Genomic DNA, 12,781 nt, shown 5'->3' with positions numbered 1-12,781 from the left:
CATATGAACAGAAATAGAAGGAATTATATTTTTAATGGTGGATTTTCAAAGGAACCTGGTTGGCTATTCTTACCATTACAGAACAACTCAAGATTTCATATAAAAAACATTTTCTCAAAACCAGGAGCAAAGAGAGACTAAAAACATTTTTGTCATTATTGGTTGCATTGTAACAGGATCATGCAAGAAAAAAAAAAAAAGTTTTATTCTTTAGTGAATGAAGTGTGTTCCTTTGGTCTGTGCCTAGGTTTGAAAAAGAAGTGACCAGCAAGTGGTTATGTCTCTTTGAAGGCAGTGGGGTACCTTATGGCCCAATCAACAACATGAAGACTGTATTTGCAGAACCTCAGGTTTGTTTCTTTTAAATTTTTAGTATATTGTGGTTAAAAACACAAGAACTTGTCTCTCTTTTCTACCTAGATTAAATAATCACTACTCTTGAATTCAATTCACAAACCTTTTTTGTATTTACTGTTATGTTAAACTAAAAATAGAATGAGAATTTAGAAGTGGCTGTCTGCAATCATACTTTTGTGTCTATCAGATCTAACATAATTTTTCAGCAGTTATGAAGTAAGATTTCCAAGGTCAGGAAAATTTGCTTTTCCTAAAAAATAGACATGCATACAATTGAGAGGTTAGGGTTAGACACTTGGAAATCACTCTCAGCAGAGAAAGAAATACGAGAACTTCCACAATTATAGTCCAACTCTTATTATATGGCTGTCTAAAAATATACAAAGCAAGTCATAGTTAATTGTGCAAATGAGAAGCTTTTATAGGCTTTGATTAATGTGCATTATTAACACATGCACTCAAAGAATAAATTGTATTTAAGTAGATATTCTTGCTGTGTATTGCTTACAAATTCCTATTTAGGTCCAGGAATGATATCACCTAAAAATAAATTTCTATGATACTATGATTATTTTTAGATGATGTTGAAATGTTAAAATAATAAGTTTGGTTTTATTGCTTTAGTCAATATTACTGCAAGCAAATAATTAATCTTTTCTCAGACACATTTATTAATCTCCACAGATAGATGAACTCAAATTTTCTGTGAAACTTTCACTATTTTTATTCATATATCTTGATGGTTTTCAACATTTCAGAATTAGAGGGGTTTTAAAATTTGTTTTTATTTATATAGTAGCAGATTTTTCTTTAAAATGAGTTATTGAAAATTAAGTACCCTTTTTGTAAGGGAAGAGAGCTTTGTTGGAAACTGACCTAACTTTGGTATTTTTATCTTACATTAATATGTTTAAAATGCATTTAATGTTTACAATATATATTGGAGAAAAAAGTGAATGTGCTCAGGAATTCTGTTTTGTGCTGTTTTTCTTCCATGACTGTGAGGATGGCAAGGCTTTGTCCATAATAAAACAATACTTAGCGAGGATTTGAGTTGAGGGGGCCCACTTGATATGTACTGTGTTTTTGTGAAAGGGTCCCCCACCTCAATGGATTGATGCCTGGAAATTCCTTGTGATGAGGTAGCAGTGAATATGCTCTAAATGTAGTAGATAAGACAGCCAGTTTTCTTATTTCATATTTGGGAAAACTTTGATTCTAAGTTATCATGGGGAAATGGGAGGGAGTTACTGTTGCTTTCCTGCGTAAAAGTGGTGCTAAGGTGTACAGGACTTTGTGTTTAACTCATTTGTCAGGAACTATTTCCTGAGACACTTCCCATCATCATTTATATTACTTTACCTGTGCTTGATCAGGGCACCAAAGAAAATAATGTTATTTTAAAACCACTAGGTATATTCTAATGTTACCTAGATTTTAGTTAAATTTTGATGAACACGGATTTAAGACCCTATCCACCATCTTAAAATTGATAACTTTATTCACTGGTTCAGGTGAATATAAGATTATTGGTCTTTTCATTCCCAACTCCCCTTTGTATAGTGCCATTTAATTTATTTATCTCAATTCTTTTGGACCAGTAAGAAGTTTCTGTTATTGGTCTATGGTATATCTTTAGTACTTAGCCCATTTTCCAAATGGAGAAGATTATTATTACCTCAGCCGGGATACCAATTTTTCCTAGTACCCTAAAAGTCTCTGAAATCCACCTTCTTACCAACCAAAATGTAGATTCCAATTATTATAATTCAAAATTAAAATTTGATAATCATATAGTCATAGTTATTGATAATTGAGCCCCAGTTTTAAGAGTAGTGTTGGTTACTTTTTATATATAATTTAATCCTTTGAAATTTAATTATCAACATGTATTTATAAAGTGTATTTGTATTTTTAGAAAGATGAAGAAAAAAATCTAGTACCATTACATTTTAAAAATAAGCAAAGATGACTGTCAATTGCAAATAGGGTTTTCCCACAAATGGCAAGGAAAGTGCCATCCCCTTATGCATGGAAATCTTTGACTCTTTTAGAAAGAATTCCACAAAAATTTGAATTTTGAAAGAAATATAAAATGTGGAAACTCAGGGAATTTTATTTTAATCTGTATAAAATAAATTATTAAAATAGAACATAAATTAAGAAGATATACAAAATAACTACTAGAAATTTCTCGTTCAACAAACCTTTATTGTATATACCAAAGCGCTAGTCATTTTGCATGAATTTGTAATTTTCTTCCTTTCTGAAAAATAACAAATTAGATACGCTATATGTATATGTTGATGCATAAGTCAAAAAATGAATTATCTGGTTTACCCTGCAAAATATAGGTTTTCCAAATGATAAAGTGACTACTGTGCACCTCTAAATGGAGTTGACAAGCTTTATTTGTAAAACTGGTTGAAAAATCTTAGGTTCGAAAGCTCAGGGGACTAAACATAATAGTGAAGACAATGGTGTCAAAATCATCTGGCGGTTTTATAAACTAGATTTTATGCTTTTGTTTCCTCACAGAAAAGTGGTGACATATATTTGTTTCTCTCTGTTGTTTTAAGTGTTAAATAAGATAATGTTTATCAAGGACCCATTGTAGGGATTGCCAGATGGCAATTGCTCAATGAATCTTTGTTGCTCTGGTTATGGTGTTGCCCTTTACCTACTTTACCGTCCTTTACCTACTTTTGCTTAGTGCATAAACTCAAATCCATTGTTGCTGCCATGGGAGTCATTAGCTTAAAACTGACCTCTATGTTCTTTTATGATAATGCATCAGAAAACTCTGTGCTAAGAAGTTCTTAACCTTTTATCACTTCTGATTACTGAAAATTCTTTTCTTTTTTCATTTTCCGTAAGTGTGTGATTTTTGTTTAAGGTGTCCTTTCTTATTTTTCTTGTGGTGTGTTGTGGAGTTTCTTGGCCCTGTGTATAGGGAACTGGCCACTTCTGTTCAGTTGTGGGGCTGCCCCACTGGTGCCCATGGCCTGGTTATCCTTTGTATATGCTGTGCCAACACAGCTGCTAGTACAACTGAAAATTGATATGGGGAAAGTACAGGCCTGGAATGTGACACAGGAAGTGAGACTTTGATGTAGTGAAAAGGGTTACATCTAATGAAAAAAAGGTCAGAAACATCAAATTGCAGAAGAAAATTTTCTGTGAGCTTGCTTGTTAAGTAGGCTATTTACATTTCATCTGTGGTTTGTACTTGCCAAGCAAAAATTTATGTGATGGTAGGAACCATTTTTTAAAAAAGATTTATTTATTTATGCATATAAGAACTGGGGTACAGACTAGAAGTGTGGGAGTGAGAGGATGCTCCAGAGACAGAGTGGGGAGCAGAACAGGCAGATCTACTGAAATACACTGCTGCGGGGAGCAGCGGGCGAGACAGGAGAGGTCTGCTGCACCATGTAAGTCACCTCCTCTGCCCGGGATCAAACTCGTGCTGCAGTAGTTGTGGATAGCTTCATAGTGCTGACGCTCAACCCCTTGCACCACCATAGAGGCCTCATGGTAGAAACCATTTTTAACCTAATCTCATCATGTCCCATGTTCCAAAAAAACTTGATTTTTGAGTGAATTGAAACAACAGATGATTTCTTTTTCCTCGATAGATGTAAGGTTGTTTGCCTTTTATCCTCTGATTATGTGCTGAGACTTGCACAGTTACAATGCTCCTACTGTCATACACTGTAAAGTCAGTTAAGAATACCATGGGGGTTTTGAACTGAATTTACTGATAGGTCTGGGACGTTTTGATCCAAAACCCTTTTAGAGGAAGCTTTATTGTTTTTCTCTCTCAATGATAAATTATCTGTGGAAAATTGCACAATATAGAAGTATAATACAGATTATCTGCATATAGATTTTAGTAGTCATTTTTCCAAGTCCTTTCTTAAAATATCTATTTTTAATCAGGCCAAGATTGTGCAAATACATTAAAGGGATTCTTAAAAAGTTTAAAAAACTTACTAGATGACCTCAGTATGGTCCTATTTAACATACCCTTGGGAACATGTGCATGAAATACATTGTGGTTTGAGGTTTTCCAACCCAAACAAACTTAAAAGAAAATACAGCTTTTAATAGAAACTATACAAATTCCTGCAAAAATAGGTATGGATCTCACCACTGAGAGGGTTTAAAAGCATCATTATCTACCATGAGAATCAAAAGAGAATGTGTTGTACTACTTTTTGTATTTTGCTGAAGACTGTGCATTTGGTGATTCTAGTCTATTACCATCGTTGAATGAATGGCTCAATTAAAAAAATACATGAATGACTGAATTTCTGATTAATGTTTTTCTTCCTTCTTCATGCCATGACCTGTGGGTGGGGAAGAGAAGGCAAAGGGTGTCACAAAACTAGTGTTATTTAACAGAATCTTCACATTTATACCACACACATTGAATACATCAGGTGTAAGACATCACTCTGAAGCATCACTTCTGAGAACTATTGGGAGGAAAATATCAGAACTGAAATATCACAGCTGGCCCCGATTTTAACTGGTGCCAAACACCTGCAGCCTCTAAAAGGATACCAAAACAAAACTCCACCCTGTGGCAACAAGCCATCTCTTAACATCCCTTCCTTAACTTTGCATCACCGTCAAAATTAATTTAACATTTTCTACAGAAACCTTATTCTTCCTGTCCCAGAAGGCCATTACAACTCCTTTTAGCAAATCTTTCGTATGGGATAAAAATGTCATAGGAACAAACAGAGTGAAGTATTGAAATATTTGATAGCTTAAAATTATCTGTTGTTTTCAAATCATCATTTGTGGAAGTCTGTGAAGTTGGAGGTTTTATTAATCTCTAGGCTAGCTCATATTAATCTCTAGGCTAGCTCATATTCTCTAACTAGCTCATATTCTCTGATTTTGTTTCGGCACATTTTGGCAAAATATCTGAGCATCTGGGAAAAAAAACCTTCAATATTCATATAGTAAGTGTTAGAAGCACCCCAAAGTACATAACTTTTTTCTAGCCCTTTCTGCCATACACAAATGCCTTCCAGTGTATATGCATGCATGCACACACATATAAGCACACTATTGATGCATTTAAAGATTGTCTTTTCAATAATGTTAACTAAATTTATAGAAGTGCAGTTTCATAGCTTTGGGAGCGCTATACAAGTCAAGCAAAATAATACCCTTGCTTCTAATACTGCTGGGCAATACTACATACTGTGCTCCCTGCAACTGGGAAACATTTCATAAAGGTCGGAGATAAACCAATATGACTGGAAATAGTTCCCAGGAGGCAAAGAAGAAAAAATTAAATATACATGAATTTCTGAATGTACATGACACATTTTAGATGATGAACAAGTTCATATATGTGTGTGTTTGTTTTATGATACCTAAGTGTAATGTTTTCAGTTTTTTAATTTTTTTTAAAGATTTTTATTTATTTATACAAGCACTGGGTACACTCAGAAGCGCAGGAGGGTGAGAGAATTCACCAGAACCAGAGCGGGGAACAGAACAGGCAGAATGACGAAATACACTGCTGAGGGGAGCCGTGGGCGCGGCGGGAGGGGTCTGTCGCGCCATGTGGGACCTCGCCGGTGGCCAGGGATCAAACCGGTGCTGCAGAGGCTGCGGGCAGCTTCGCAGCCCAGCGCTCAACCGCTGCGCCACCAGGGGAGGCCCTGTTTTCAGTTTTTAAAGAAATGTTTTTTTTTTTTTAACATGTGATTAAATTAAATCAGACTAAGAGTTTAAACCAATTCTGTTTTGTTAAGTTGAGAAGAATCTGCATGTAGAAGCCTGTGTTATTATAATGGAGGAAACCCACTGAAGTGTCAAATGAAAAAGACTTAGTATAGGGCCTCCCCGGTGGCCCAGTGGTTGAACGCTGGGTTGCGAAGCTGCCTGCAGCCTCTCAGCGCAGGTTCGATCCCCGGCCGCCTGGCGAGGGTCCCACATGGTGCACAGATCTCTCCTGTTGCCTGCTGCTCCCCTCAGCAGTGCATTTCATCAGTCTGCCTGTTCTGCCCTCCGCTCTGGCTCTGGTGAATTCTCTCACCCTCCCGCGCTTGACTGTACCCAGTGCTTGTATAACTAAATAAATCTTAAAAAAAAAAAAAGACTTAGTATATAGTATTACTCTCACATTTGATTTCTTAATTCCTATATACCTAGAGGTTTGCATGCACCAATTTCTTTTAACTCTCTCTCTCTCTTTCTCTTATAAACACACACACATTTAGATATATAACCAGTGTATGTTGGCTATTTCATGATTGATATTGATTTTAACAGATTATAAAATTTAAAAAATTCCATAAATGTAAAATTCCATTACTTTTGATCATTTCATGAAAAGGCGTAAAGGCATGGTTCAGGGCAAAAGTGACCATATTCACTTTTTGTGTCAGTCATTCACTTATTCATTAGGAAAAATTAATTGATGGCCTACCCTAATATATATGGTCTGATACTAATTATTTGGTAAGGAGTATGGATGATGAAAAACAATGAATCAATAGAACAAAGGTGAAGCTGTTGAAAGAGATGTACAGTCCAATTCAAGATGGACAGTGTTCAGTGTCACAGAAGAGTTACACATAAATGCTCTTGTTATTTTTCATAATAAGATATAATGGGAATTATACATTATGAGATTTTTCTATTTAATGAATTAACAAAAACTTAAAATCTGACAAAGAATTTCTAAATGTCTTAATCTTGAAACTTGACAAAGTTCTCTTTATCCTTTTAAATAATTTTTTGTGATTAGTTCATCATATTACTAATAAACTCTTCAGTGATAAAGGGGAATTTAATGGAGAATTTTAACTTTTACTGTTTATTCAGAGATTTTGATATAATTTGTGACCTGAGAATGTGACCTAAAACTCTACAATTTTTTTGTGAAGTTATTCTCACTGTCTGTCTCTCTCTCACACAGCCTGTTTATCAAATTGCACATATATATCCCATGTTTTACTAAATTTCAAGAAAATTTCTAAGTAGAGATTCATAGTATAATCATTGACTTTCCCCCAAGTGTTGAACTTTAAAACCAAGGACATACTTTTTTAATAGGTAACAAAAATGAAAAATGAAGACAAGGTAATCTCAGGGAAGTGCAAATCAAAACCACAATGAGAATCCTCCAAGCCATTTTCCATGGTGACTGCACCAATTTACATTTCTACCAAGATGTACAAGGGTTACCTTTTTTCACATTGTGGGCAATATTTATCTCCTATCTTTTTAATTAAAGAAATCCTAACAGGTGTACAATCATGTCTCATTGTGGTTTTCATTTGCCTTTCCCTGATGATCAATGATGTCAGGAACTTTTTCATATACTTACTGACCATTTTTATGTCTTTTTTTTTTTTTTTAAAGTCTGTTCAAGTCCTTTTCCCATTAAAAATCAATTGACCATTAATGTATATATTTCTCAGACTTTCTCATGCTGATTCCTATTTTCATTCTTTGTGTTTGAAAAACACTCTGTGTGATTTTAGCTCCTTCAGATTTATTCAGAGACTCATTTGTCCTAGCATAGATATGTTCTGCAGAAATTTCCATGTGTCCTTACGAAGAATATATATTCTATTGGAGTATTTGATAGACATGTTAATTTGATCTTGTTTGTTTATACCATTGCTTAACTCTAATATTTTCTTCTGTGCCTTCTGAGTAGTTATTATAATCATTTTTGAAATTTGTAAGTTGAAATCACCAACTATTACTATTAAATTGCCTGTCATTGAGTTTATGCTTTATGTATTTTTGGGTTTTGTTGTTATGTGCATATAAAATTATCACCAACATATTTTCATGATGGATTTTCCCTTTCTCTTTTTCATCCTTAAAAATGTTCCTCTTCTAGTTTTTGTTTTAATATCTGTCTTCTAATTTTTAGTATAAAACCCTATTGTTATTTTGGTGGTTGTTTACATTGTGTACCTCTTTCCATCTTTTAATTTTTAGCCTATTTGCATGTTTGAATCTAAAGTATTTTCTATGCAGACAGATACAGTTGAATTTGATTTTTTTGTATCCAATTTTTATTAAATTTGTCTAATTCACACTCAGTGTTATTATTGATATGGTTGATTTTACATGTGACATTTTATTTTTGTTTTCCATATATCTCATCTTTTTTATTTCTTTATCCCTCCTTATTCCTTTCTTTTGCATTAAGTAGGTGTTTTCATTTTTCATTTTAATTTTCTTAGTGACACTTTTAAGTAATTGTCTTGTCCGTGTCTTTAGGTCCTATAATATTGTTAAGGAAAGCTTCTAACATAGAGCTATAGTGACAGGAGTGCTTTTTATTTTATATTTTATTTTATATAATTCTTAAGTCATTTCTCATTTTTGCACGATGTATGCATTTTCGTTTTGGTTATATTCCCCATACAATTCCCAGCCCCCTTATTTTGACCCTAATCCCTCCTCTCCCACCCCTCTGTGTCTCTGGTTTATAGTTGCTTGTTGACCTTGATTTTTTCTTTATTATAATTAGTCTCTTTCCTGGTCCCTTATTTAGGTTTTCTAAATTTCTGCTATGAGTGAGACCATCCAGTATTTTTCTTTTTCTTTCTGGCTTATTTCACTGAGCATGAACCCTTCCAGCTCCATCCATGTTGCTGCAAATTACATGAGTTTATCTATTTTGATGCTGATAGAACCAGGAATTATTAGGGAGGTACAGCTTTTGGACTTCCTTACCCCAAGAGATAGGAAAAATAACTGAAAACTTTTAAGAGAATACTTACTGAGAAAAAAACACTACCAACCTGGAAGAGCCTGTCAGTGGTTTACAATAGACTTTTCTGCTTAGAAACTAACTTAGTAACCAGTGATATATTTTTATAAGTAACTTATACATGTGAAAAATCCCTGGTGTTTCTTGTCTGTATAAAACATACACATTTCCCTGGATCCCTGAGATAGATTCCAAGACCATCTTGGAATTGTGTTTTCAAATTGCAGTCCCTGAAACTCTGAGTAAAGCTTTGTCTTGCTTTGCAGCTTTTCTTCTATTATGGTTGACAGTATAAATCTTAATTTGTGAGAATTCACCTCAGCTTTATACGGGCTTAGACAAAATACAATATGTAAGCTTTATAATTGGATAGATATTTGTGTGTGTAAATGTATTATGCATATTTAATGTGCTGTTTTATTACTCTATAATGTTATATAATGTTTTCTTTCAAGGGAACTGATGAAAGAAATGAGACCAAGTCTATATTTATAGAATTTTAAAATATCAATCTTACTTATGCTATCTTGTTCCCTTATTTTCTTCCTATAGATTTAAACTATAGATTTGAGTTGGATCTGATTCATTTTCCTTACTCCAATATATTTTTTGCTCTTGTATACTTTTGCTACTTTCAGAATTTTCTTTTTGTCTTTGAACATTTGTTGTATGATATATCTGGGAATGTGTGGAGTACTGTACATGCATCCTACTTAGAGTTGAGCTCCTTAGATGTGTAGATTAATGTATTTCAAGAAATTGATGAAGTTTTTAGTCATTATGTCTTTTTCTTTTTATCTCTTTCCTGTATCTCCCTGTGGTACTTTCATTATGTGTATGTTTGTGCTCTTCACAGCGGCTCACTTTTATTTGAGATTTTGCTAATTTTTCTTCATTTTTCTTTCTGTTCTTCAGATTGTATAATCTCTATTTAACTGTCTTCACATTTCCTGATCTTCTCTAGTGACTTTTTAATCTCAGCTTTTCTTTTTCATTCCAGATTTCTACTTGTTCCTATTAAAAATTTTAATATTTCTGTCTCTTCATTGCTGTTATCTCTTTGGTCAAGACATTTTCTTAATATTCCCTTCAATTCTGTAGGCATGGTTTCCTTTGGTTCTCTTACCATATTTATAATATCTGCTTTAAATTATTGTTTTTCCTAAGCCCACCATCTAGGCTTAGTAAAAAAAAAATTACCATATGATTTTTTTCTTTACTTTTTTGATAAGATGTAGTACAGTAATTAATTTTTTATATATTGAACAATTCTTGCATCCCTGGGGTAAATCCCACATGATCATGGTATACAATCCTTGTGATATACTTTTATATATGATTTGCTAGTATTTTGTTCAAGATTTTTGGATTGATATCAGGTTATTGGTTTATAATTTTCTTTTTTTGTGCTCTCTGTCTGGTTTTATATTAGGGTAATGTTGACATCATAAAATGAACCTGTGTTTTTAAAAGTATTTGGAACACAGTGGACATTAGTTCTCCATTAAAGGTTTTATATATAACATTTATTTGTAAAGCCATATGCTCATGGGCTTTTGTTTTTTGGAATTTTTTTGTTGCTATTTCTTTTTTAAAAATTTTATTTCGTATAATTCTTACATTATTTTTCATCTTTGCACAATGTATGCATTTAAATTATGGTTATATTCCCCATACAATTGCACCCCCCTCTTATTTTGACTCTAGTCCTTCCTCTCCCAGCCCCTCCCACCCTCACCCCCACCCCCAGTGTGTCTCTGGTTTATAGTTGCTTGTTGATTTTGATTTTTACTTTGTATTGATTAGTCTTTTTCCTGGTGTCTTCTTTAAGTTTTCTAAATTCCTGCTATGAGTGAGACCATCCAGTATTTTTCTTTTTCTTTCTGATTATTTTGCTGAGCATGATCCCTTCTAGCTCCATCCATGTTGCTGCAAACTGCATGTGTTTATCTTTTTTTGATTGCTGAGTAATATTCCATTGTGTATATGTACCACATCGTCTTCATCCAGTCATCTATTTTTGGGCATTTGGGTTGTTTCCATAGCTTAGCTATTGTAAATAGTGCTGCTATAAACATAGGGGTGCAGATGCCCTTTGGAATTACTGTTTCTGTGTCCTTTGGGTAAATACCTAGGAGTGGAATTGTTGGATCATATGGAAGCTCTATGTTTAGTAGGTCAAGAAATCTCCATACAGCTCTCTATAGTGGTTGGACCAGTTTGTACTCCCACCAGCAGTGCAGGAGAGTTCCTTTCTCTCCACAACCTTGCCAACATTTGTTGTTGCTAGTTTTTTTAATATGTGCCATTCTCACTGGCGTAAGATGGTATCTCATTGTAGTTTTGATTTGCATTTCCCTGATTACAAGTGATGTTGAACATTTTTTCATATGCCTGTTGGCCATTTGCATTTCCTCTTTGGTGAAGTTTCTTTTTGGCTCTTCTGTCCATTTTTGGGCTGGGTTATTTTCTTTGTTTTTGTTGAGTCTCATCAGCTCTTTGTTGATTTTTGTGATCAGTCCTTTGTTGATTTTTGTGATCAGTCCTTTATCATTAGTGTTGTGTGCAAATTTTTCTCCCAGTTGGTGGGGTTTCTCTTTGTTTTGGTTATTGTCTCTTTTGCCGTGTGGAAGCTCTTTAATTTGAAGTAGTCACCGCTGTTGATCTTTGCTTTCACTATCACTGCTTTGGGCGATGTGTCTGTAAAGATGTCTTCGAGGTGCTATTTCAATCTCCATGCTTGTGATTGATTTGTTCAATTCTTCTATTTCTTACTGGGTTAGTCTTGGTAGACATTTTTTTACCTAGACATTTATCCATAGGTTCAAGGCATATAGTTGTTCATAGTAGTCTCTTATAATCTTTTGTGTTTCTGTGCTCTCTTTTATTCCTGTGCTCTCTTTTATTCCTCCTTCATTTTTGATTCTGTTTACTAATGTTTTCTCTCTTCTTGTTTGTGTTATTCTAGCTAGAGTTTTATCTATTTTGTTTATCTTCTCAAAGAACCAGTTTTTTCCTATAGTCTTTTTGATATCTATCTGTTTCCACTCATTTTTTATTATTTCCTTCCTCTACTAAATTTGGGTCTTAATTGTTCCTTCTTTTTCTAAAAGGTTTATTTTTTTTTATACAAGAACCGGGGTACAGGCCAGATGCGTGGGAGGGTGAGAGGATTCACCAGAGACAGAGACAGAGTGGGGAACAGGACAGGCAGATTGACGAAATACACTGCTGAGGGGAGCAGCGGACGAGACAGGAGAGGTCTGCTGCACCATGTGGGATTCTTGCCTGCTTGCCAGGATCGAACCCATGCTGCAGAGGCTGTGGACAGCTTCACAGTGCAGCACTCAACTGCCTGTACCACAAGGGAGGCCTTTATTTATTCCTCTTTTTCAAATTGTTTTAAATGTCTTATTAGATTTTTCATTTGTGATTTTTCTTGCTTAATTATGGCTACAATTATCTTCCTCCCTAAGAACTTTTTTTTTTTTTTTTTTTTTTTTTTTTTGTGGGACCCTTGCCAATGGCCGGGGAATGAACCAGCGCTGCCGAGGCTGCGGGCAGTCTTGCAGCCCAGGGCTCAACTGCTGCGCCACCAGGGGAGGCCCCTTAAGAACATTTTGATATTTAATCCAACAATGCATCAAATGGATAATA

General features: G+C 34.4%; 1 protein-coding gene across 1 annotated transcript in view; it reads left to right on the top strand.

Moving 5' to 3' along the window:
* SUGCT (succinyl-CoA:glutarate-CoA transferase) overlaps nt 1-12,781 on the top strand; it is a gene marked incomplete at both ends in the record, with an annotated part of 823,481 nt that overhangs the window by 404,989 nt on the left and 405,711 nt on the right. Inside the window, one exon of the mRNA XM_084229769.1 lies at nt 248-350. Within this exon, the coding sequence (XP_084085895.1) occupies nt 248-350 (103 nt within the window). The remainder of the gene's footprint in view (nt 1-247; nt 351-12,781) is intronic.

The sequence above is a fragment of the Talpa europaea genome (assembly GCF_964194135.1).
Source record: "Talpa europaea genome assembly, chromosome: 3".
Classification (NCBI taxonomy): Eukaryota; Metazoa; Chordata; class Mammalia; order Eulipotyphla; family Talpidae; genus Talpa; species Talpa europaea.
This window is presented reverse-complemented; position numbering and strand designations above follow the sequence as displayed.